The 21,338-nt window shown below is 36.2% G+C and overlaps 1 protein-coding gene across 5 annotated transcripts in view; it reads left to right on the forward strand.

Annotated features, from left to right (window-relative positions):
• The window catches only part of FAM151B (family with sequence similarity 151 member B), a 40,592-nt gene extending 19,771 nt beyond the window's left edge, over positions 1–20,821 (forward strand). Inside the window, exons 5-7 of one of the 5 annotated variants that reach the window (XM_045496954.1) lie at positions 1,210–1,345; positions 16,552–16,659; positions 20,637–20,821. In XM_045496954.1, coding sequence (XP_045352910.1) covers positions 1,210–1,345; positions 16,552–16,648 — 233 coding nt within the window. In that variant the 3' untranslated portion in view covers positions 16,649–16,659; positions 20,637–20,821. Of the gene's footprint in view, positions 1–1,209; positions 1,346–10,850; positions 11,311–14,609; positions 14,669–15,810; positions 19,378–20,636 lie in introns of those variants that run through there. The other 4 variants (XM_045496966.1, XM_045496939.1, XM_045496945.1 and 1 more) reach the window with 4 other exon arrangements.
• Positions 20,822–21,338: the final 517 nt, after the last annotated feature.

Below are 21,338 nucleotides of genomic sequence, written 5' to 3' on the forward strand. Positions count from 1 at the left end.
ACCCATGAACTGTGAGATCATGACCTGAGGTGAAGTCAGACTCTTAGTCAACTGAGCCACCCAGGTGCCCTGATAATTATTAATTAAACGTCTAGTACCTAGCAGCCATCTTTCTCTTGGAAAAGAATACTTAATTACACAATGGAAAATATAAGTTTATAGAGACTATTAATGATGCAGATATACCTACGGGAAGAGCTTTTGAATCTTTAAGGTATAGTGTCAAAATTTGCTTTTTTTGTGCTTGAGAGATTAGTAAAACCTTTTTTTTTTTTAATGTTTATTTATTTATTTTTTTAGAGAGAGACAGAGTGTGAGCAGGGGAGGGGCAGAGAGAGAAGGAGACAGAATCTGAAGCAGGCTCCAGGCTCTGAGCTGTCAGCACAGAGCCTGATGTGGGGCTTGAACTCATGAATCGTGAGATCATGACCTGAGCCGAAGCTGGACGCTTAACTGACGGAGCCACCCAGGTGCCCCATAAAACCTTTTTAATATTTTAATGTTTTGTTAAATTTTCTCTTGGTCACTTGTGGCATGATTTTAGAATTAATTTTTTGTCTACATTTTCCACTGAAAATTTTTTCATGTATTAAGTGGTTTTTTAAGTCACTCTGTATCCAAACGGAAATTTTTATAAATTATCTGTGAATTTACCTATTTATAAGTAATTTAACTTAGTTTCTTATTTTTTTTATTTTTTATTTTTTTTTAATTTTTTTTTTTCAACGTTTATTTATTTTTGGGACAGAGAGAGACAGAGCATGAACGGGGGAGGGGCAGAGAGAGAGAGGGAGACACAGAATCGGAAACAGGCTCCAGGCTCTGAGCCATCAGCCCAGAGCCCGACGCGGGGCTGGAACTCACGGACCGCGAGATCGTGACCTGGCTGAAGTCGGACGCTTAACCGATTGCGCCACCCAGGCGCCCCAGTTTCTTATTTTTTTTAATAAGTTTTATGTATTTATGTATTTTGAGAGAGAGAGTGAGTGGGGGAGGGGCAGAGAGAGAGGGAGACAGAGAATCCCAATCAAGAGCCTCACTGTCAGCAGGGAGCCGGATGCAGGGGTCAAACTCACAAAACCTGGAGATCATGACTTGAGCTGAAACCAAAACCCTTTACCAACTGAGCCACCCAGGCTCCCCTAGTTTCTTATTTAATGACTTTCAGTATTCCAGTTAGAAAAATGGAATTTCTTTCTTTAATTTCAGGTTACAGTTGGACAATGGTGAAAGAAATGGAATATATATGTAAGGACCTAAATCTGCCTGTAACATTTCCTGTCAGAGCAGCATTAGTTAGGCAGTCTTGTTCTCAGTTACTCTGGCTGTTAAAGAAATCAAACAGGTATGTATAAGTTTAATAATGTAGGATGTGCATGTGAGTGCATGTGTAAGAGAGACAGAAAGAGGATGAAAACTGATTATGTAGACAGTGTGTATGAGAAGAAGATTGAGAGAGAGAATGAGCCCCGATTGTGAAGCAAGCAGATTCCCTCACTAGAATGAAACTCTCAGTTAACCTTAACTTATATAGCATCATGTCTTTCACCTCTGTTCCTTACCAGAGTTTTTGAACACAGTAGGTGCCCAGTAAATGTCCTTTTTTAATGATGTTATACATTCTCAAAAAGTTGTAAGAGGATAAAATATTCTCTCTTTGAATTCCATTCTAATTTCACAAGTTTTTTCTGTATCAAAATTTTATGTTTTTAATATGTAATAAAAATTAGTTGGACCACTATTAAATATTAAAGTATACTATAAAGATACAAATATTGAAACAACTTTGATACTATCTTTTTAATATACTTGTCAGTAGAACAGCAGGGAAAACCCAGAAATAAACCCAAATCTATCATGGAACTTAGTTTAGGAGAAGCTGGCATTTCAAATCATTGGAGTAAAAGTTTAGTGTAGTGTTGGGAAAATAGGCCAACTCTGCAGAAAAGACAAAACTGGCACTGCTCCTTAATCTTTTTTCCACAGTAAATTCCAGGTGAATTAAATACTTGAAAATCAAACATTAAATACATAAAGAAAAAGCGTGATGTTTTATATAGTTTCAGAAAGGAGAAGACCTTTCTTAGTAAGGCACAAATAAATGCTATTGCTGACACAAAGTTACCAGAGAGAGAACTCTAATACATATATAATTTAAAAATAGAGTTTTATTTGAGCCCAAATTAGGACAGCTGCCTGGGAAACACAATATTCACAGGGAGGAAAGTGCTCCAGAGAATGAACATGTTTACAGGGTTATATACTTTTTAACATCTTGTAAAAGCTCAAAAGACTATAGATTAGCGTATAGGCAGGAATCATGTGTTTTAAACATCATCAAATGCAGGGAGTAGAGGCATTGATCAATATCTCAAGGACAAGATGGTTTTCCTTTAGGCTGCTCATTTACAAAGTAGATGTATAATGCATGCCTGGCAGGCCATAAATCAGGCTTTTGGTTTGAACAAAGTTTATGTACAGTCATGCTGACTTAGAAGGAAATTTAAAATGGTTGCCCTTCAGAGGCCTTTAGAGAGTTTTTCCCTTCAAAACTATAAAAGGAGAGTTTGATACATTTGAATACATAAAAATGGAAAGATTCTGGTAAAACTATCCTTGATGCATACGTTAGACTGATGTAAAGAATTCTAATAAAGAATTTTTCCAACTCATCCAGAAAAAACTCAGTTTGGTAATTTACTATATTAGAGTAAGGGACTCAGATACTCCTACATTAAAGAAGTATTCACATTCCTGTGGATAGTGAATTTTTACTAAATACCTTTTCAGTTTCTGTGAAAATGATCTTGTTTTTTTCCCCAATATCTATTAATAAAATAAATTATGGCACTATTTCATAATATTGAATTATCTTCACATTTCCAGAATAAACCTCATTTGATCATGATATATTCTTTTAATATGCTGCTGAATTTTATTGATAAATTTTAGTTAGGAGGTTTGCATTTGAAAGTGAGACTGGTCTGTAGCTTTTTTTCTTTCTCAGTTTTAGGTATAAATGTCATGTGCATTTCAATAAAAAAGCTAGGAACCATTCCTTTTTCTGTGTTCTGGGATATTAAAAAAAACAACATTGAGGGGCACCTGGATGGTTCAATTGGTTAAGCCAACTCTTGATCTTGGCTCAGGTCATGATCTCATGGTTCCTGAGGTCCAGCCCCAAGTTGGGCTCTGCGCTGACAGTGCAGAGCCTGCTTGGGACTGTTTCTCCCTCTCTTTCCCCCTCCCCCACTCACTGTGTCTCTCAAAATAAATAAATAAACTTAAAAAAAAATAAAACAAAACATTGAAATGGCCTGTACCTGATTTGGTAAACAATCCAAACCTAGTGTTTTGAGGAAAGATTAACTTGTACAACCTTTTTATTATATGGTAAGTGGTCCCTTGATTTTCTGTCTTCTGGGGGGCCAATTTTGATATACTGTATTTTTCTAGAAAATAATTAATTTCACCCAGGTTTTGAAGTTTATTTATTCACAGATGGCTCAAATAGCTTCTCATTCTTTTAATTTCTTCTGTTGGAGAGGAAGTATTCCTCTTTCCTTTAAGGTCCTTCTAGCTGGACTAAATAAATCGATGTGACAGAGAACAACCGGAGAAAATCAAATTTAATAGCATACTTATGGGGAATCTACACAGACATTGAAAATCTAAAGACTGTGAGGCAACAGGAGGCTTGTAGGAGCTGAGGAGGAGGGTAGGGATCTGAGGATACAAAGGGTCTTGAGAAAGACCATTAGTAGGAAGGTAGATGTTTGAAAAATAAATGTTACCTTATTATGTACATAAGTTTCCCAACTTGTGCTCCGTTTTTCTCTCTCTCAAAAATAAACATTAAAAAATTAAAATATTCATGATATATTATTTGGTACATATTCACATCTCTTTTATTTTAATGAAGAATTAATTATTAAAGGGGGGTCATACACTGTCCAGGGCTTGGCCCTTCAGGAGGTGTTTTTTGGAGAGTGTGACTTGCTCTCTGTTGTTGTGACTTTGGTTATTTTATTTCCCTAGTCGTAGTGATGTTTTGGACCATCCACCAGGTGTGCTTTGATTTGTTCCTTGAAGTAGCCCTGTAAAGGAAAACAAACAGACAAACAGGAAACAAAAACACACAAACAAACAAAAACAAAAAACCTAAAAACTAAAAACAATCCAAAAGCAAAAAAACCAGAAACACCAGCTACAAGTAAAGAACAGGGTGGAGGCGATGCTGATGGAAGAGCACATACAGAGAGAGAAATGACAGGGGTGGGGAAAAAGAAAAAATAAACATTGACCAGGCAGAGGGACTAAAAGCCTTAATCCAGAGAGAGAGAAAAGGAAAATAAGAAAGGAGGCAGGGAAAAAGAAACGAAGATAAAGTTATCCAGACAGAGAAACTATACGGCTTAATTATTCCAGAGAGAGAGAAAGGAGTGTAAAGAAGGAGCTGTAGAACATGTATCAAGAGAATGGATTAAATATGTCTGTTTAAACAAACCAATAACCAAAGTACCCAGCCTATGATAAGAGGGAGAAATGGGTCGGGGGGAGAATATATCTAAATAACAAGAATTGTTCTAGAATTAATCCAGGCTACGCAATAGCACTGGTCTGGAGGATGGAGCCGTCTGTTCCACAGCGTCAATCCCACTCCAAAAGATACGCAGTTACCCAGCGTTGGAAGGGCATGGTTTGGTGTAGGCTGGTCCCACCTCCACTGTGGGCCCCGCAGACGAATACCTGAGGCCCCACCTTGGCGGTGGTGGGAAGAAAAATGGCGGCTCCCAGTCTCTTCTCCATGACCCCGTGTGTCAAATCACTCCTTTGGAGCCGCCCTCACTGTGCCGTGGGTGCAGAGGAGACTGTCTCACTCCGCTGACTCCTTTGCCCCGGGGGCTTGGCTGGGAGTTAAACTCCCGCTCAGTGCGCCCCAGTACTGGGTAAGCACCTCCCCATACGAGGTCCCGGCTGGTTTTGTCCTGTGCCGGAGTCCTTCAGGGGAGGGAACCGGTTTCTCCTGCTGCAGACTGCACCCCGATCTACCGCTGAACCCGGGTGGCTCCCCTCTTCCCCAGGTGTGCGAGCGGGGCAGCGGGCCCCAGTCCCAAGATGGGACCTGCAGTTAGAGAGCCTCTAACATGCAGTTAGAGATGGGACCCCTCTCCATCCCAGTCCAAGGTTTTTTTCCCTTGTCCAGATACAGCCCTACGCTTCCCCAGCTGCTCTTTCTCTTCCCTTTGTCTGTGGGTAGAAGGGGGTCCCTCCCCTCCGTGCCTACACGGCCCGTTTTATCTCCCCCAGTTCGCAATCACCCACCTATGGTCTCTCAAGTTGTCCTGATTTCTCCCCGGTAGACTCAGTCTCTTTTCCTCCCAGACTCTTCAATGAAGAGTTAATTATAAGTTTATTATTAAAAGGTCTTGGTCTGTTGATTGATATTTTACCTGAACTCACATTGTCTTTGGCCTGAATACTTGGCCATATATTTTTTTGAAAAACAAATTTATAGTTTTATTTTTCATTCATTTTTTGAAGAGTGATTTATTGTCATTAAAAAAATAGTTTTTAACCTATAGAAAAGTTGCAAAATACTTTCTACATCTCTGTTACCCAGATTCCCCAATTGTTAACTTTTTCCTGCATTTATTTATTATTTCTCTGTTTTTTTTCTATTTATATTTTTTCCTGGCATGATGCCTTGTTATCCTTAAGTACTCCCGAGTGTACTTCCTCAGGCAAAGGCAGGCTTCTATATTACAACTATGCAGCCTCCCAATCAGAAAACCAGCATTAATACAACAGTACCATGCAGTGCTCAGACCCATTAAGATTTTATCAACCATTCAAAAAAATGCTTCTTTTTTCCTTGGGGTCCAAGAAACCTTCTGAGAACATGTCTTATATTTAGTTGTCATGTCTCATCAGTCTCCTTCAGTCTAGAATAGTTCCTCAGTCTTTCCCAATCTCATATACTTGACAGTCTTAAAAAATGACAGGGCTTTTATTATGAAAGATGTTCTCAACTTGGATCAGTTCGATATTTTCCTCATTTTTCTCATGCTTGTGTTCTTAGGAGACTTAGGTACTTTCCCTGTCCCAGTTCTCAAATTGACCACTTCTTCAAGGATAACTGCTTGATTACAGTGGCGGATAGTATTTAGAAAGTGAAATCTGGGAGTTTGGTATGATCATTGCTACTCGAGTGTCATTGCTTCTAGGACATCTCAGTGGACAGAGCTAGTAAATACTTGTCTGTGTATATGTGTGATTACAGTGTGTGTATGTGTGTGTGTGTATTTGTGTGTACAAACACACACCATGCATACACACACACATACACACACAACAACATATACATCTAAAACCATTTTTTTAAGTTTATTTATTTTAATAGAGAGTGGGGATTGAGAGAGAGAGAGAATCCCAAGCAAGGTGCAGAGCCCAAGTGCAGAGCCCAATGCGGGGCTCGATCTCATCAACTGTAAGATCATGACCTGAACCAAAATCAAGAGTCAGACACTTAACCAAGTGAGCCACCCAGGCACCCCTACATCTATAGCCATTTCTATGTGTATGTATATACATATATAAAATCCATGAGTTCATAATGAAATTCTAATTTCAACCCCAACCCCTTAGGGTTCTTTCTAGCAGTCTTTTCTTTGTTATAAATTTCTTATCAGATACTTAGATACCTGACTCCCACTAATTTAATCTAATAGCCGTTTAAAAGAAGAGTTTAACTTATTTACATTATTTATAAAAAGACAGCTATGTTGGTCTTGTTTGGTCTTGTTTCTGTCATTTTTTTTGAAGTAGCATACTTGTTACTTTGTATAGCATTGAAAACATTTCTTTCTTTTTTTGAGAGAGAGAGAATGGGGGAGGGGCAGAGAAAGAAGGAGAGAGAGAATCTTAAGCAGTTTCCACACTTAGTGTGGAGCCCTACTCAGGGTTCAATCTCACGACCATGAGATTATGATCGTGAGATCATGGCCTGGACCGAAGTCAAGAGTCTGACACTTAACTGAGCTACCCAGTCACCCCTGAAAATACTTCACTGTAGCTGTTTCCTTTGCTTTGTATTTTAATTTTAATAATTTGTGAGGTTCATTTTTCCCTTTTGATTATTCATGACTGTAATTTCCATAAAGTATGCTTAATCTGCTTCTTTAAAGGTACCTGTTAATTTCTTCCTGTGAACAATAATAAAATTAGTGTACTTCTTTACCCCTTTCACCTAATTTTGACTGTACTCTCTTTTATTGTCAACTTTGAACTTTATAGTCAGTGGTAAATTGGCTGTCTATAAAATTCTTGGCTCACAGTGCCTTTCCTTGAGGATTTTGAAAACATTGCTCCTCTGGTTTCTACTGAGTGTTGATGTGGAAAAGGGTGAAGCCAGTCTGATTTTTTTTTTTTTTTTTTTTTTTTTTTTTTGCTCTTTTAAGTATCTTGATTTGGCAGTAGTTATTGGGGGACAACTGAATGTAGAAAGTGTTGTTTTCAGTATATAGATTAAAATGTCTTTTCTGGAATATATCTGTGAATTATATTTTGAAATACTTGTTTTATTTTATTTGTAAACTAAGTTTTCTCTTTCAGGGATTCTAGTTATGAATATTTAGATCTCTGTTGCCTATCTTTGGCATCTATTATTTTCTCTTTAGTCTTTCTTTGCTTTTTATTTGTTTGGATTTTATTTTTCTTGATTTTATAATTTGTCTTCTATATCTCTTACAGTATTTTCCACAATGCCTGTTTTTCCTCGTATATCTTCAGACTTCACTTTATTTCTATAATAGTGATAATTCTTTATTTCTTTCCTATAATCTGCCAATTAATGTTTCATTATGTCTTCGGTACCATCTTGCAACCTCTTCCATAGCTCATATCTCTGCTTTGTGCTCTTTCTTCAAAGAAGCAGTTGCATCATTTAAAAAATGTTGATTATGGCTTTCATCTGCCTTGATGGTTTTCTTTAAATTTCACATATATTTCAGCTATCTGATAGTTTTTTATTTTGTTACTTTTTAATTTTTTTTTAAGTTTATTTATTTTGAGAGAGAGGGTGCCCATGAACACGGGAGGGGCAGAAAGAGAGGGAGAGAGAGAATCCCAAGCAGGCTCTGTACTGTCAGTGCTGAGCCCGACATGGGACTCAAGCCAATTAACTGAGCTGAAATTAAGAGTCAGACGTTTAACCGACTGAGCCACCCAGGTGCCCATATCTGACAGTTTTTTTTTAAAGATGATGTTTTTATTTCTCCATCTGCCATTTATTTATCCTTATTATTTTCTTATACTCTTGTACTTCTCCTTATTTTATTTTGATTACTGCAGTTTATTTTTTTACTTTTTAAAGTTTATTTATTTATTTGGGGTGGAGAGGGGCAGAGATAGAGGGAGAGAGAGAGAATCCCAAGTAGGCTCCGTGCTGTCAATGCAGAGTCCAATGTGGGGATTGAACCCAAGAATCGTGAGATCATGACCTCAGCTGAAGTTGAATGCTTAACTGACTGAGCCACCCAGGTGCCCCAATTATTGCATTTTAGAGAAAGTCATTTTTTTTTTTTTTTTCTGGACAGGCTACTTGCCCAAAGTGCATATTGCAGAGGAATTAAAACTATGCTTCTTATGACCAGAGAGTTTTATGTGTGAGTGTGTTTAGCCTTTAACGTTTCCCAGTGAATAGAGGTAGGCAGTTGTGGTATCTCTAAGTAGAATCTTTTATCTTTTGCTTACATTTAAAATTTTGAGTTTCCACAGGACTAAATAGTCTGATGTGCACAACTGTGACTTTTCTGTGTTAACTCTTTCCTTGTTTCTGTAACTTCTTGGAACCAAACCTACCCCAAGAAAGCCTCCATTTGTAGCTCAGGGATGCCATTCCCACTGTTGCAAAGTGTTTAGGTAGAGTCTGCCCCTCATCTAGAAGTGTCTTTGGTAGGCTTTCTCTGTAATCTACAGACATGGGCAAATTCTCTTCACTTCCTTACATACTCATCAGGCTTTAATTTCTGTTGCTGTTGGAAACTTTTCACCTGTTTTATAATTTTTAGTTTCAGTTCTTTCTTAATTTCATTGAAGATGGGGTTTCTATTTTCATTCTTTTGTTCTTTTTGCTGCCCCTGAGTAATTCCTAGGAGGAAAAAGAGGCAGTGCTGACTTTAGGCTGCTATGTTCAAAAAAGAAGTTTCTACCTCCTATTTCTTTCATTACTACTACCTCAGTTTTCTCACGTTCTCTCTATGAAGTCATTTTCTTTCCTAAAATTTCTCATTTGAATATTGCACTCTGTTCAAGTCAAATTCTTATTTTTTAAGATTACTTTATTTATTTTGAGAGAGAGAGAGTGACCAGGAGAGGGGCAGAGAGAGAGAGAGAGAGAGAGAGAGAGAGAGAGAGAGAGAGAATTCCAAGCTCCGTGCTGTCAGCACAGAGCCTGACTTAGGGCTAGACCTCACAAAGTGTGAGGTCATGACCTGAGCCAAATATCAAGAGTCAAACGCTCAACCCAACCATATTCAAGTCAAATTCCTAAACTCTACAATTAAGTACTCATATTTACCCCCTTCAGTTTGAAACTCCCTTGTGTTTGGCTCCATGGCATTGCACCAAATGGATTTATCTACTTCTCCATCTAGTTCTCTTTTGTTTTATTTTCGTTGAATTGTTTTTGCCTCTTTCTAATTTTGGAATTCTCTTAACGACATTTTTTTTTTTTTTTTTTTTGAGAGACAGAGCATGAACAGGGGAGGGGCAGAGAGAGAGAGAGAGAGAGAGAGAGAGAGATACACAGAATCCAAAGCAGGCTCCAGGAAGCCTGATGTGGGGCTTAAACCCATGAATGCAAGATCATGACCTGAGCTGAAGTCAGACGCTCAACCGACTCAGTCACCAGGTGCCCCTCTTAACAACATTTCTTTCACAGTCTTTTTTAAATATGAAAGGTAAAATAGCAAAGCTTTAATGGAATATATCACTAGAGAATATCTTCATAACATTGGGGATGGGAAGGGATTCTTTTTTTTGTTTAACTTTTTTATAACATTTATTTATTATTGAGAGACAGACACAGAGCGTGAGCAGGGGAGAGGCAGAGAGAGGGGGACACACAGAATTGGAAGCAGGCTCCAGGCTCCGAACTGTCAGCACAGAGCCCAACGCAGGGCTCGAACTCACAAACTACGAGATCATGGCCTGAGCCGAGGTCGGTCACCCAACCAACTGAGCCACCCAGGCCCCGAGAAGAGAGTCTTAGGATATAAAAATCACTAGCCATAAAGAATATGTTTGAGTAATTTGAATACATTAAAATTCAGAAATTGTTCCTGTCAAAAATACCATGAAGAGCATGAACAGATTAGGCACAGAGTTGGGGAATATTTTTGTATCTCAAAAGGGCTCTAATAGAGAATATACAGAGAAGTATATATTATTTGTATGCCACAATTTATTTGTTTTATTATTGAATGACATTTGGATTGTTTCATGATTTTGACTGTTACAGGGATTGCTGCTGTGAACATACACACACACGCATGCACACACACACACATCCTGGTGTACATATGCCTACATTTATAAAGGTTGTATAGGGAGGGAATATCTAGGAATAGAATTTCTAGGTCATAGAGTATTCATAGTTTCTACTTTAGTAGATAATGCTAAACTGTATTCTAAAGAAAATGGATTAACTGCAGCTACATGTTTCAAATTGGAGAAATTTCACAAACTATATTCAGTAAAAGAACTAAGACCAAAAAATATTATATACCATATGATTCCATTTACATAAAAATAACTAACAGGCAAAAATTGATCCATACTTTTTACAGATGGATATATAGGCAGTAAATAAAGAAAAACAAGAAAATGGCTACCACCAAGGTCAAGGTTGTGAGGTCTCCAGGGGAGAGGAGAGGTTGTGATAGCACAGTGACATACAGGTACCTCCCAAGGTAGTGATGGTGATGGTGTGCTCTCTTTCTTGATTTGTGTTTTGGGTACACTGGAGTTCATTTTAGAATAATTTGTTAAAATTCATATTTATGGTTTTATGGGTTTTTCCTATATATTTCATAATGAAAAGGGTTTAAAAAATAAAACCTGAGAACTGATTTGAATGAACATAATTTAAGGTACCCTTAGGCAATTTGTCTTCCTATTTCACTTTAAATATAATAGAGGGAGGATTAAAAAAGGTACAGTAACTTTGTAGAGCTCTTTTTTTAATCTAAATCCGTATCTGTGTCACCATGGTGTTCAAATAAAGTAATAGATGCCATTTTAGCAAAAATATAGGGTTTTTAAAGTATTTTTCCAGTTTTATTAGAAATAATTGAAATACATCAATATATACACCATGATAGTTAGATTTACATTTATTGTAAAATGATTATCATAATAGGTTCAGCAAACCTTTATCTTTTCATATAAATACAGTAAAAAGAAAAAAAGGAAAAGGAAAAAATTCCCCTTGTGATGAGGACTCTTAGGATTTACTCTCAGGGCACCTGGGTGGCTCAGTTGATTTAGCATCCTACTCTTGATTTCAGCTCAGGTCATGATCTCCCAGTTCATGGGATCAAGCCCTGCGTTGGGATCTGTGTGACAGTGTGAGCCTGCTTGGGATTCTCTCTCTCCTCTCTCTCTACTCCTCCCCCTGTTTGTGCTCTCTCTTTCTCTCTTTCTCTCAAAATAAAGAAATAACCTTTTTTTTTGTAAAAAAAGGATTCACTCTCTAAACACTTTTCCTGTGTAATCATACAGCAGTGTTAACTCTACTCATCATTTTGTACATTACATCCTTAGTATTTATTTATCTTATAACTGGAAGTTTATACCTTTGACCACCTTCCTCTATTACCCCTTCCCCACCCTCAACCTCTGGTAACCACAAGACTGATCTCTTTTTCTGTGAAGGTTTTGTTTTTCTTTTAGTTTCTACATATAAGTTACATTGTACAGTACTTCTTTTCCTGTCTAACTTGCTTTACTTAGCATAATGCCTTCAAAGTCCATCCATCGTGTTGCAAATGGTAGGATTTCCCCATTTTTTTATGGCTGAATAATACTACATTGTATATATGTATATACTACAACTTTTTTATCCCTTCATCTATTGATGGACATGATTGTTTCAATGTCTTTGTTATTGTAAATAATGCTGATATGAACATGAGGGTGCAGATATTTTTTTGAATTGATGTTTTTGAATTGATGTTTTTGTTTCCTTTGGATATGTTCCCAGAAGTGGAATTGCTGGATCATATGGCAGTTCTATTTTTATTTTTTTGAGGGTCCTCCATACTATTTTTCATAGTGGCTGCACCAATTTATAATCCTACCAATAGTGCACAAGGGTTCCCTTTTCTTAACATCCATGCCAGCATTTGTTATCTTGCGCCTTGTTGATAATGGCCATACTAACATGTATGAGGTGATATCTCATTGTGGTTTAGATTTACATTTCCATAATGACTAGTGATGTTGAGTATCTTTTCATTACCTGTTGGCCTTTCATATATCTTCTTTGGAAAAATGTCTTTCCCCATTTTTAAATTGGGCTATTTGATGGTTTTTTTGCTATAATTTATTGCTGTTAGTTTTTTTTTGCTGTTAGTTCTTTATGTATTTTGGATATTAACTCCTTACCTAATATACGGTTTGCAAATATTTTTTCCCATTCCCTAAGTTGTTTTTTCAATTTGTTGCTGTGAGGAAACCTTTTTAGTTTGATTTAATCCCACCTGTTTATTTTTTATTTTGTTGCTTGTACTTTAGGTGTCATATCCAAACAATCATTACCAAGACCTATGTCAGGGAACTTTTTTCCTATGTTTTCTTGTAGGAGTTTTATGGTTTCAGGTCTTATTTTTAAGTCTTTAACCCATTTCAAGTTAATTTTCGTGACTGGTTTAAGATATAGGTTCAATTTCATTCTTTTCCGTGTGATTATCCAATTATCCTAGTACCATATATTGAAGAGACTTTTTTTCTCCTTTGAATATCCTTGGCTTCCTTGTCAAATACTAGTTGGCAGTTTATACTTGGGTTTATTTTTTGGCTCTTGATTCTGTTCTCTTTGTCTATTTGTCTGTTTTTATGCCAATACCACACTGTTTTGATGACTATTGCTATATAGTATAACTTGAAATCAGGAAGTATAATGCCTCCTGCTTTATTCTTCTTTTTCAAGATTTCTTTGGCTATTCAGGGTCTTTCATGGTTCCATATAAATTTTAGGAGATTTTTTTTCTACTTCTGTAAAAAATGCCATTAGAATCTTGATAGGGATTGCATTGAATCTTTTGGTGGGATTAACATCTTAATAATATTAATTCTTCCACTATGTGAAGACAGGATACCTTTCCTTTTCTTTGTGTCTTCTTTAATTTCTTTCATCCATGTCTTACAGTTTTCAGCATAAAAATTTTTCATTTCCTGGTTAAATCTATTCCTATGTCTTTTATTGTTTTTGATGCTGTTGTAAATAAGATCAATTCCTTTATTTCTTTTTCAGAAATGTCACTGTTAGTGTATAGAAATGCTACTGATTTTTTTTTGTATGTTAATTTTGTATCCTGCAACTTTACTGAAATCATTGATTAGATCTAACAGATTTCTGGTTGAGTCTTTATACCAAATCTATGTATAAAAGTATGTCATCTGCAAACAGAGACAATTGTACTTCTTTCTTTCTAATTCTTATAGCTTTTACTTCTTTTTCTTGCCTGATTGCTGTAGCTAGGACTTCCAGTACTGTGTTGAATAGGAGTGGTGAGAGTGAGCATCCTAGTCTTGTTCCTGATCTTAGAGGAAAAGTTTTCATCCTGTCACCATTGAGTATGGTGTTAGCTGTGGACTTGTCATATTTGGCCTTTATTATGTTGAGATATGTTCCTTCTGAGCCTAATTTACTGAGTTTTTATCATGAGTGGATGGTGAATGTTGTCAAATGCTTTTTTGTACTTACCGAAATGATCATATGATTCTTTTCTTTCATTCTATTAAATGTGACATGTAACATTGATTGATTTGTGTGTGTTGAACTATCTTTGCATCACAGAGATAAATCCCACTTGATCATGGTGTATGATCTTTTATTGTGTTGCAGAATTCAATTTGGTAGTATTTTACTGGGAATTTTTACATCTGTATTCGTCAGGGATATTGGTTTATAGATTTCCTTTTTAGTAGTGTTGTTTTCTAGTTTTGGTGTCAGGATAATGCTGATCTTGTCAAATAAATTTAGAATTGTTTCCTTCTCTTCAGTTATTTGGAAAAGTTGGAGAAGAATTGGTTTTAATTCTTTAAATGTTTAGAAAATTCACCAGTGAAGCCACCTGGTCCTGGGCTTTTCTTCATTAGGAAGTTTTTAATTACTGATTCAATTTCTTTACTAGTAATTGATCTATCTATATTTTTAATTTCTTTCTGATTCAGTCTTGGTAAGTCATAAAAAATATAGTTTGTAAAGTAATTCCTATTTGTGTGTGTGTATCCTCACTTGTAGTTTAAAATTTCTTTTTGGTTTGCCACATAATGCTGCTATGGAATGAAATTCAAAATACTTTTCTCTGTTACATTTCCAGAATGATGTCACCATCCTTAAGGACAGGAATATGTCAACATAGCAAGAACATATACCTTGGTTAGATTATTTCTTATTAATAGTAGAAGAAGTGCTTTGGAGATGTCTTCCTGGATTCTGACATGTTTATGGGGAAAACAAATGTGAAGCTACTTACCAGCTTTGCATTTTCTCAGTCTCTGATGCAATAGGAGTATTGTGGATTTTTTAAGAGTTTTTTTTTAAGTTTATTTATTTTGAGAGAGAAAGAGAGTGAGAGAGAGCCTGTGCAAGGGAGGTGCAGAGAAAGAGAGGAGAGAGAGAGAGAGAGAGAGAGAGAGAGAGAGAGAGAGAGAAAGAATCCCAAGCAGGCTCCATGCTGCTAGCACAGAGCCTGATGCGGGGCTTGATTTCCATCAACTGTGAGATCATGACCTGAGCCAAAATCAAGAGTTGGATGCTTAACCAACTCAGCCACTCAGGTGCACTGTGACAAGAGTACTTTAATAGAAGTAATGTTTACTTAAAGAATATACAATTTAAGTAACATTAAAATTCTGAATATATTCTTCACATCCATAACAAATCTGCGTATGTTATTATTGTTTTTTTAACTCCAGAAATGGATCTGAATTTATTCTGTTTGGCATCCTTAGTGACATTCTCTTGGCATTCTTATATCTCATATAACCCACCCCCCCCCCCCGACCCCACCACCGACCAGAAGGGAAAGCAGGGCCATTTATAAGTGAATATGAATGTTGGTAATATCAGTGACATTTACATCTCTTCATAATCTCTTGCAGTCATGCTTTTGACTCTACCCAGTCTGCTGAAAAAAAACCAAGTTAGAGCTGTAGCTTTTGTGTAGGGAACAGATTCCTTGATCAGCAATACAATCTCTTTAGTTTTTTTGTCCAAAATTTGGCCCATTTTCAGTGTTACCAGTCTGGGTTTCCAAAGCCATTTAACATTCCTGTAACTCAGATATAGCAGTCACCTAATTTAGCTGACAGCAATGTGAATTTTTTTTTTCTCTCTAGTCCTTTTGATGTTGATGAAACAGAAACTATATGTTCTAGCACTGCTAATTAATTTTTTTGTCTGTGTGAATTTGGGTTAAAGATAAATGAGAGTAACTATTTTTAGGCTTATTGGAATTCCTCATCACTGTTTCTTATCTTTTACTTTTCACTGTATAATTCTGTTTTATTTTAATGCAGGTACAGCCTGACTATTTGGACTGGGAAAAATGATAACTATTCCATTGAAGATTTACTTTGCATTAGAGACCATTTTGACAAAAAACAAGTTTTCTATGACATCTTGGAACCACAAAACCATGAATTTAAACAAGCCATTGGAGTCAAAGTTAATCTCTAAGAAGATTCTTCTAAGTTATTTCATGTTTTGGTTTCATAATCCCCTGCTTTGGTCTGAACTAATTACCACATAAATTATGATGATTGATTTATTCTCCACATCATCTAATCAAAGAACACTTAGTGCTTACTTTATTAGGCATATATCCTTATGATACTGTACTTACTTAAAAGATTTGGAAAGAAGAGGGGTGCCTGGGTGGCTCAGTCAGTTAAGTGTCCAACTTTGGCTTGGGTCATGATCTCACAGCTCATGGGCTCAAGCCCCATGTCCAGCTCATGGGTTCAAGCCCCATGTCAGGCTCTATGCTGACAGCTCAGAGCCTGGAGCCTGCTTCTGTCGCTCTCTGCCTCTACCCCACTCATGCTGTGTCTTTCTCTCAAATATAAATAAACATTCAAATTTTTTAAAAAAGATTTGGAAATAAGATATTTCAGTGGACCTGTTCTAATAATAATTTAGGAAGATTATGCTTTAAAAATCTTTATAAAAGTATGATTTTGATATACCGAAGGTAATTGAAAGAATTTACATGTTATAGCTTGGATATAAATCACATTTCGTTGCCACTTGTATTACAGAGATTCAACAAAACTCTGGCACCCTCTTTCTTTTTTCCTGGAGAACTGGTTATTTCAGAAATTACAGAAGAGTAAGAGGGCTTTAAAAATGTTCTAACTTTCACACAGGTGAGCACCTTTCTCATGACAGAATAAAATCCACTTACTGAAAACAATATAGATTAAATTAGATGGATCTAACATTTCCATATTGTTGGGAGCATGCTGGCAACTGTGTATGTATTTTGTATTCTTGATTTCCATCATAATATTTTATCTCTAGTGAGTACAATACTACTGGAGAGCATAATTTTTTTTTTTTATTTAGCCACATGGTTTCTTTTTTTTTATGATACAATTTATTGTCAAATTGGCTTACATACAACACCCAGTGTTCATCCCAACAAGTGCCCTCCTCAATGCCCATCACCCATTTTCCAATCTCCCCCACCCCCATCCACCCTCAGTTTGGTCTCTGTATTTAAGAGTCTCTTATGGTTTGCCTTCCTCCCTCTCTGTTTGTAACTATTTTTTCCCCTTTCCCTCCCCCATGGTCTTCTGTTTAGCTTCTCAAGATCCACATATGAGTGAAAAGATATGGTATCTGTCTTTCTCTGCCTGGCTTATTTCACTTAACATAATACCCTTCAGTTCCATCCACATTGCTGCAAATGACCAGATTTCATTCTTCCTCATTGCCAAGTAGTATTCCATTGTATATATAAACCACATCTTCTTTATCCATTCATCAGTTGATGGCCATTTAGGCTCTTTCCATAATTTGGCTATTGGTGAGTGTGCTGCTATAAACATTGGGGTACAAGTACCCCTATGCATCAGCACTCCTGTATCCCTTGGGTAAATCCCTAGCACTGCTATTGCTGGGTCATATTTTTAATTTTTTGAGGAACCTTCACACTATCTTCCAGAGCAGCTTGAAGAGTAGAATTTTAATCCTAGTGACACATCATTTGATTTTCATTTCTCACCAGCACCACCTTAGTTCAGGCCCTTATTTTACTGCTAGAACTTAAACCTGTTCTTCATGTCTTCATTGTTCACACTCTACTCAGAGATGGTCTGAGTATTTCTGCTGAAGAAAGCTTTTTAAGTGCCTCTTGCAAATTAGAAACCTCCAGGGGCCTCTTACATGCAACTTTATTGAATTTTACTCTTAAAGACCATCCACAATGTAGCCCACTCTAAAAGTCAATTCAGTGACCTTCAGTGCTTCATTTCAAAAATGCCTGCAACAGCAATGGTCTCCAGACCTTCCTTTAACAGTTAATTTTAACTATTTAATATTGTTCACTAATTATGTCATACATGTTAGTTATATTTCTTCAGCTAGGTTATAAAGCCCTTCATGGTAAGGATGCATTCTTAACTGTCCTTTATAGTATGTGGCTTAGTCTTGAGCAAGGTATTCAGAAAAACATGTACTTCTTTCATTTATTAAAAAGAAACTTACTAATGAATGTCCTAAGATATGTAATTTGCCTTGGTTTTTCAGCCATTTTCTCCCAGAAGATAAAGTGGTATATAGTGAAAATATAATTTTGAATTCAGATAGACTTCCCTTACAGCCCCACCTCTGTCCCTTACTAGCTATAGATTTTTAGAAATATTTAACCTCATTGAATCTTGATTTACTTATCTATAAAATGCAGGGAAAATGAGGATTTTCTTGTAGTTGTTATGAAGATTGAGATTCATGTAATAGAGGATCTAGCTCAATGCTCAACGCATAGTAAGTACTCAACAGACAAGGTTAGTTCCCTTCTTCTAGACTTGTCATATGATCATATCCATTGTAGATAAATACAGTGAGGAGTATAACATGAAACATTGTAGACATAGAAGTATTTAAAGAAGACAATTATATTTCCACTTTAAATTTTAGCTCCAACTAAATACAGTCCTATTTGTCAAATAATACCTAAAACTTCACTTTCTATGGTTGTTTGCCAAAAACAAAAGATAAAATTTTATAATTACAAAATTTTAACAATTGGAACAAAGAATAATTTAAAATTATAATAAAAAGTAAAGCTTAGTTTACAAATTTTCTAAATGAACTGCATTTCAATGAGGTTTTAAATAAAATTTCATTTGTCCAGAAGATTATTTTTGCTACTTGATTTTTTGACCCTTGATAATAGCTTTAAAAATATTAATCTTAAGGCAAAATTCTTTTATTTTGAGAACTTTATCAGCTGAGTATCACTTAGATTAAGATTTAAAGCTGTATTTACTATCAACAATAGCCAAAGTATAGAAAGAGCCCAAATATCCATTGATGGATGAATGGATAAAGAAGATGTGGTTTATATACACAATGGAGTATTATTTGGCAATCAAAAAGAATGAAATCTTGCCATTTGCAACTACGTGGATGGAACTGGAGGGTATTATGCTAAGTAAAATTAGTCAGAGAAAGACAAAAATCATATGACTTCACTCATATGAGCACTCTAAGAGACAAAACAGATGAATATAAGGGAAGGGAAACAAAAATAATATAAAAACAGGGAGGGGGACAAAACAGAAGAGACCCATAAATATGGAGAACAAACTGAGGGTTACTGGAGGGGTTGTGGGAGGGGGGATGGGTTAAATGGGTAAGGGCACTAAGGAATCTACTCCTGAAATCATTGTTGCACTATATGCTAATTTGGATGTAAATTAAAAAAAAATTTTTTTTAAGTTTTGAAAAGACAAATAAAACAAAACAAAGAATTCATCAGTTGCCTTATAGAGTTAAGGTACAAATTCTAATTCATCTCTATATCCTAATTTTAAAAAATGGAAATTTTATAAATGATACAATAAAAAATGTTGAAAGACCAAAAAAAAAGATTTAGAGCTGTATTTTAAATTGTTTTGGGGAACAAAAATATGTAAGGGAATTATAAAATGTATGCTGTTGAAAATAAATTATTAGTGGATATTCACATGGAAAAAAAATAACTTTGATCCCTACTTCATACCATACACAAATAATAATTTGACTTGAATCTTAGGTCCAAATGTGAAAACTAAAATTAAGGATTTAGAAGAGAATGAAGGAGAATGTTTTCGTGACTTTGGAGTAGGCAACAATTTCTTTTTTTAATTACAGCTTTGTAGAGGTATAATTGACATATAAAATTGTCAGATGTTTCCAATTTTTTTCCTATTTCCCCCACATCCAAGGCAATGATGTCTCATAACATAACACTAATCATAAAAGAAAAAATTGATTGGGGTGCCTGGGTGACTTATTTTGTTGAGTGTCTGACTTCGGCTCAAGTTGTGATCTCAGGGTTCCTGAGTTAGAGCCCTGAATGGGCCTCGTTACCATCAGCACAGGGCCTGCTGCGGGTCCTCTGTCTCCCTCTTTCTTCTCCCCTCCCCTGCTCAATGTCTCTCTCAAAAATAAATAAAACGTTAAAAAAAAGAAAAAAATGGGTTAATAGGCTTTATCAAAATTTAACACTTCTCATTAAAAGACTCCATTAATACCTATCTGACAAAGGTCTCATACTCAGAATCTTTGGAGAACTCCTATAAACTGATTCTTAAAAAGAAGCTAAACAACTCAATTAAAAATCGGCAAAAGAACAGACACTTCATAACTTAGTTAATAAACAATTATTATAGGGGCACCTGGGTGGCTAAGTGGGTAAGCGGCCGACTTCGGCTCAGGTGATGTTCTCGCAGTCCGTGAGTTCTAGCGCCGCGTCAGGCTCTGTGCTGACAGCTCAGAGCCTGGAGCCTGGTTCAGATTCTGTGTCTCCCTCTCTCTGACCCTGCCCTGTTCATGCTCTGTCTCTTCCTGTCTCAAAAATAAGTAAACATTAAAAATAAATAAATAAATAAATAAATAAATAAATAAATAATTATAAAAAGGCCTTAATGTAGGAGAATGCAATACAATACTATATGAACAGTGAGACTCTACATTTATCAATATGGAAAGATGTTATCTTGCAGGCTGCAAAACAGATGTTTGGTATCCTATTTATGTAAAATTATATGACATTATATGCATTTGTATACATAGGAAAATATTTGGGAAGAAGTTCCCAGACACAAAATAAGTATGACTTATTTTTCCCCTCCAGGTTCTCAAGTCTAATGTTTGGTGTTGAGAACTCATGGCATCCAAGGGCTATTTCCCAAGTTTGGCAGAGCAATCCTGGTCCTAGAAGAGACTTTGGCACGAGATCCAATTGTTCAAAAAAAATCAGAGCTTTGAAAAGTACGGTTGAGGGGCGCCTGGGTCGCTTAGTCAGTTAAGCATCCGACTTTGGTTCAGGTCATGATCTCATGGTTCGTGAGTTGAAGCCCCACATTGGGCTCCATGCTGACAGCTCAGAGCCTGGAGCTTGCTTTGGATTCTGTGTTTCCCTCTCTCTCTGCCTACCCCTGCTCACACTCTGTCTTTCTCTCTCTCAAAAATAAACACTAAAAAAAAAAAAAAAAAAGTATGGTTGATATGGCCCTGTAAAAGTGATGTCATTACTAATTAGTCAGATATATACTCATTTACCAAGCGGGAAATTGTTAAAGATTATTCACAACAGATTGCTTACTTGCTTGTTTGTTGGAGTTAAAATCTTGGGGTTTTTCCTTGTAATTATAAAAATTAAGTACCTAGTGAATATATAGAAAAATGCCCTATCTCTCATCTTGAAATTTAAGGTATGAGCCTGCCTAGTAAGAGCCTACAATCTGCTTATAATAATAAATCCGTGAATCAATGCAAGGAAAAGTTCACTGATAGAAAGATGAAGATAGTAGCACTGAAGAACTTTTTATCTAGA

The sequence above is a fragment of the Leopardus geoffroyi genome, chromosome A1 (genome assembly GCF_018350155.1).
Source record: "Leopardus geoffroyi isolate Oge1 chromosome A1, O.geoffroyi_Oge1_pat1.0, whole genome shotgun sequence".
Lineage (NCBI taxonomy): Eukaryota > Metazoa > Chordata > Mammalia > Carnivora > Felidae > Leopardus > Leopardus geoffroyi.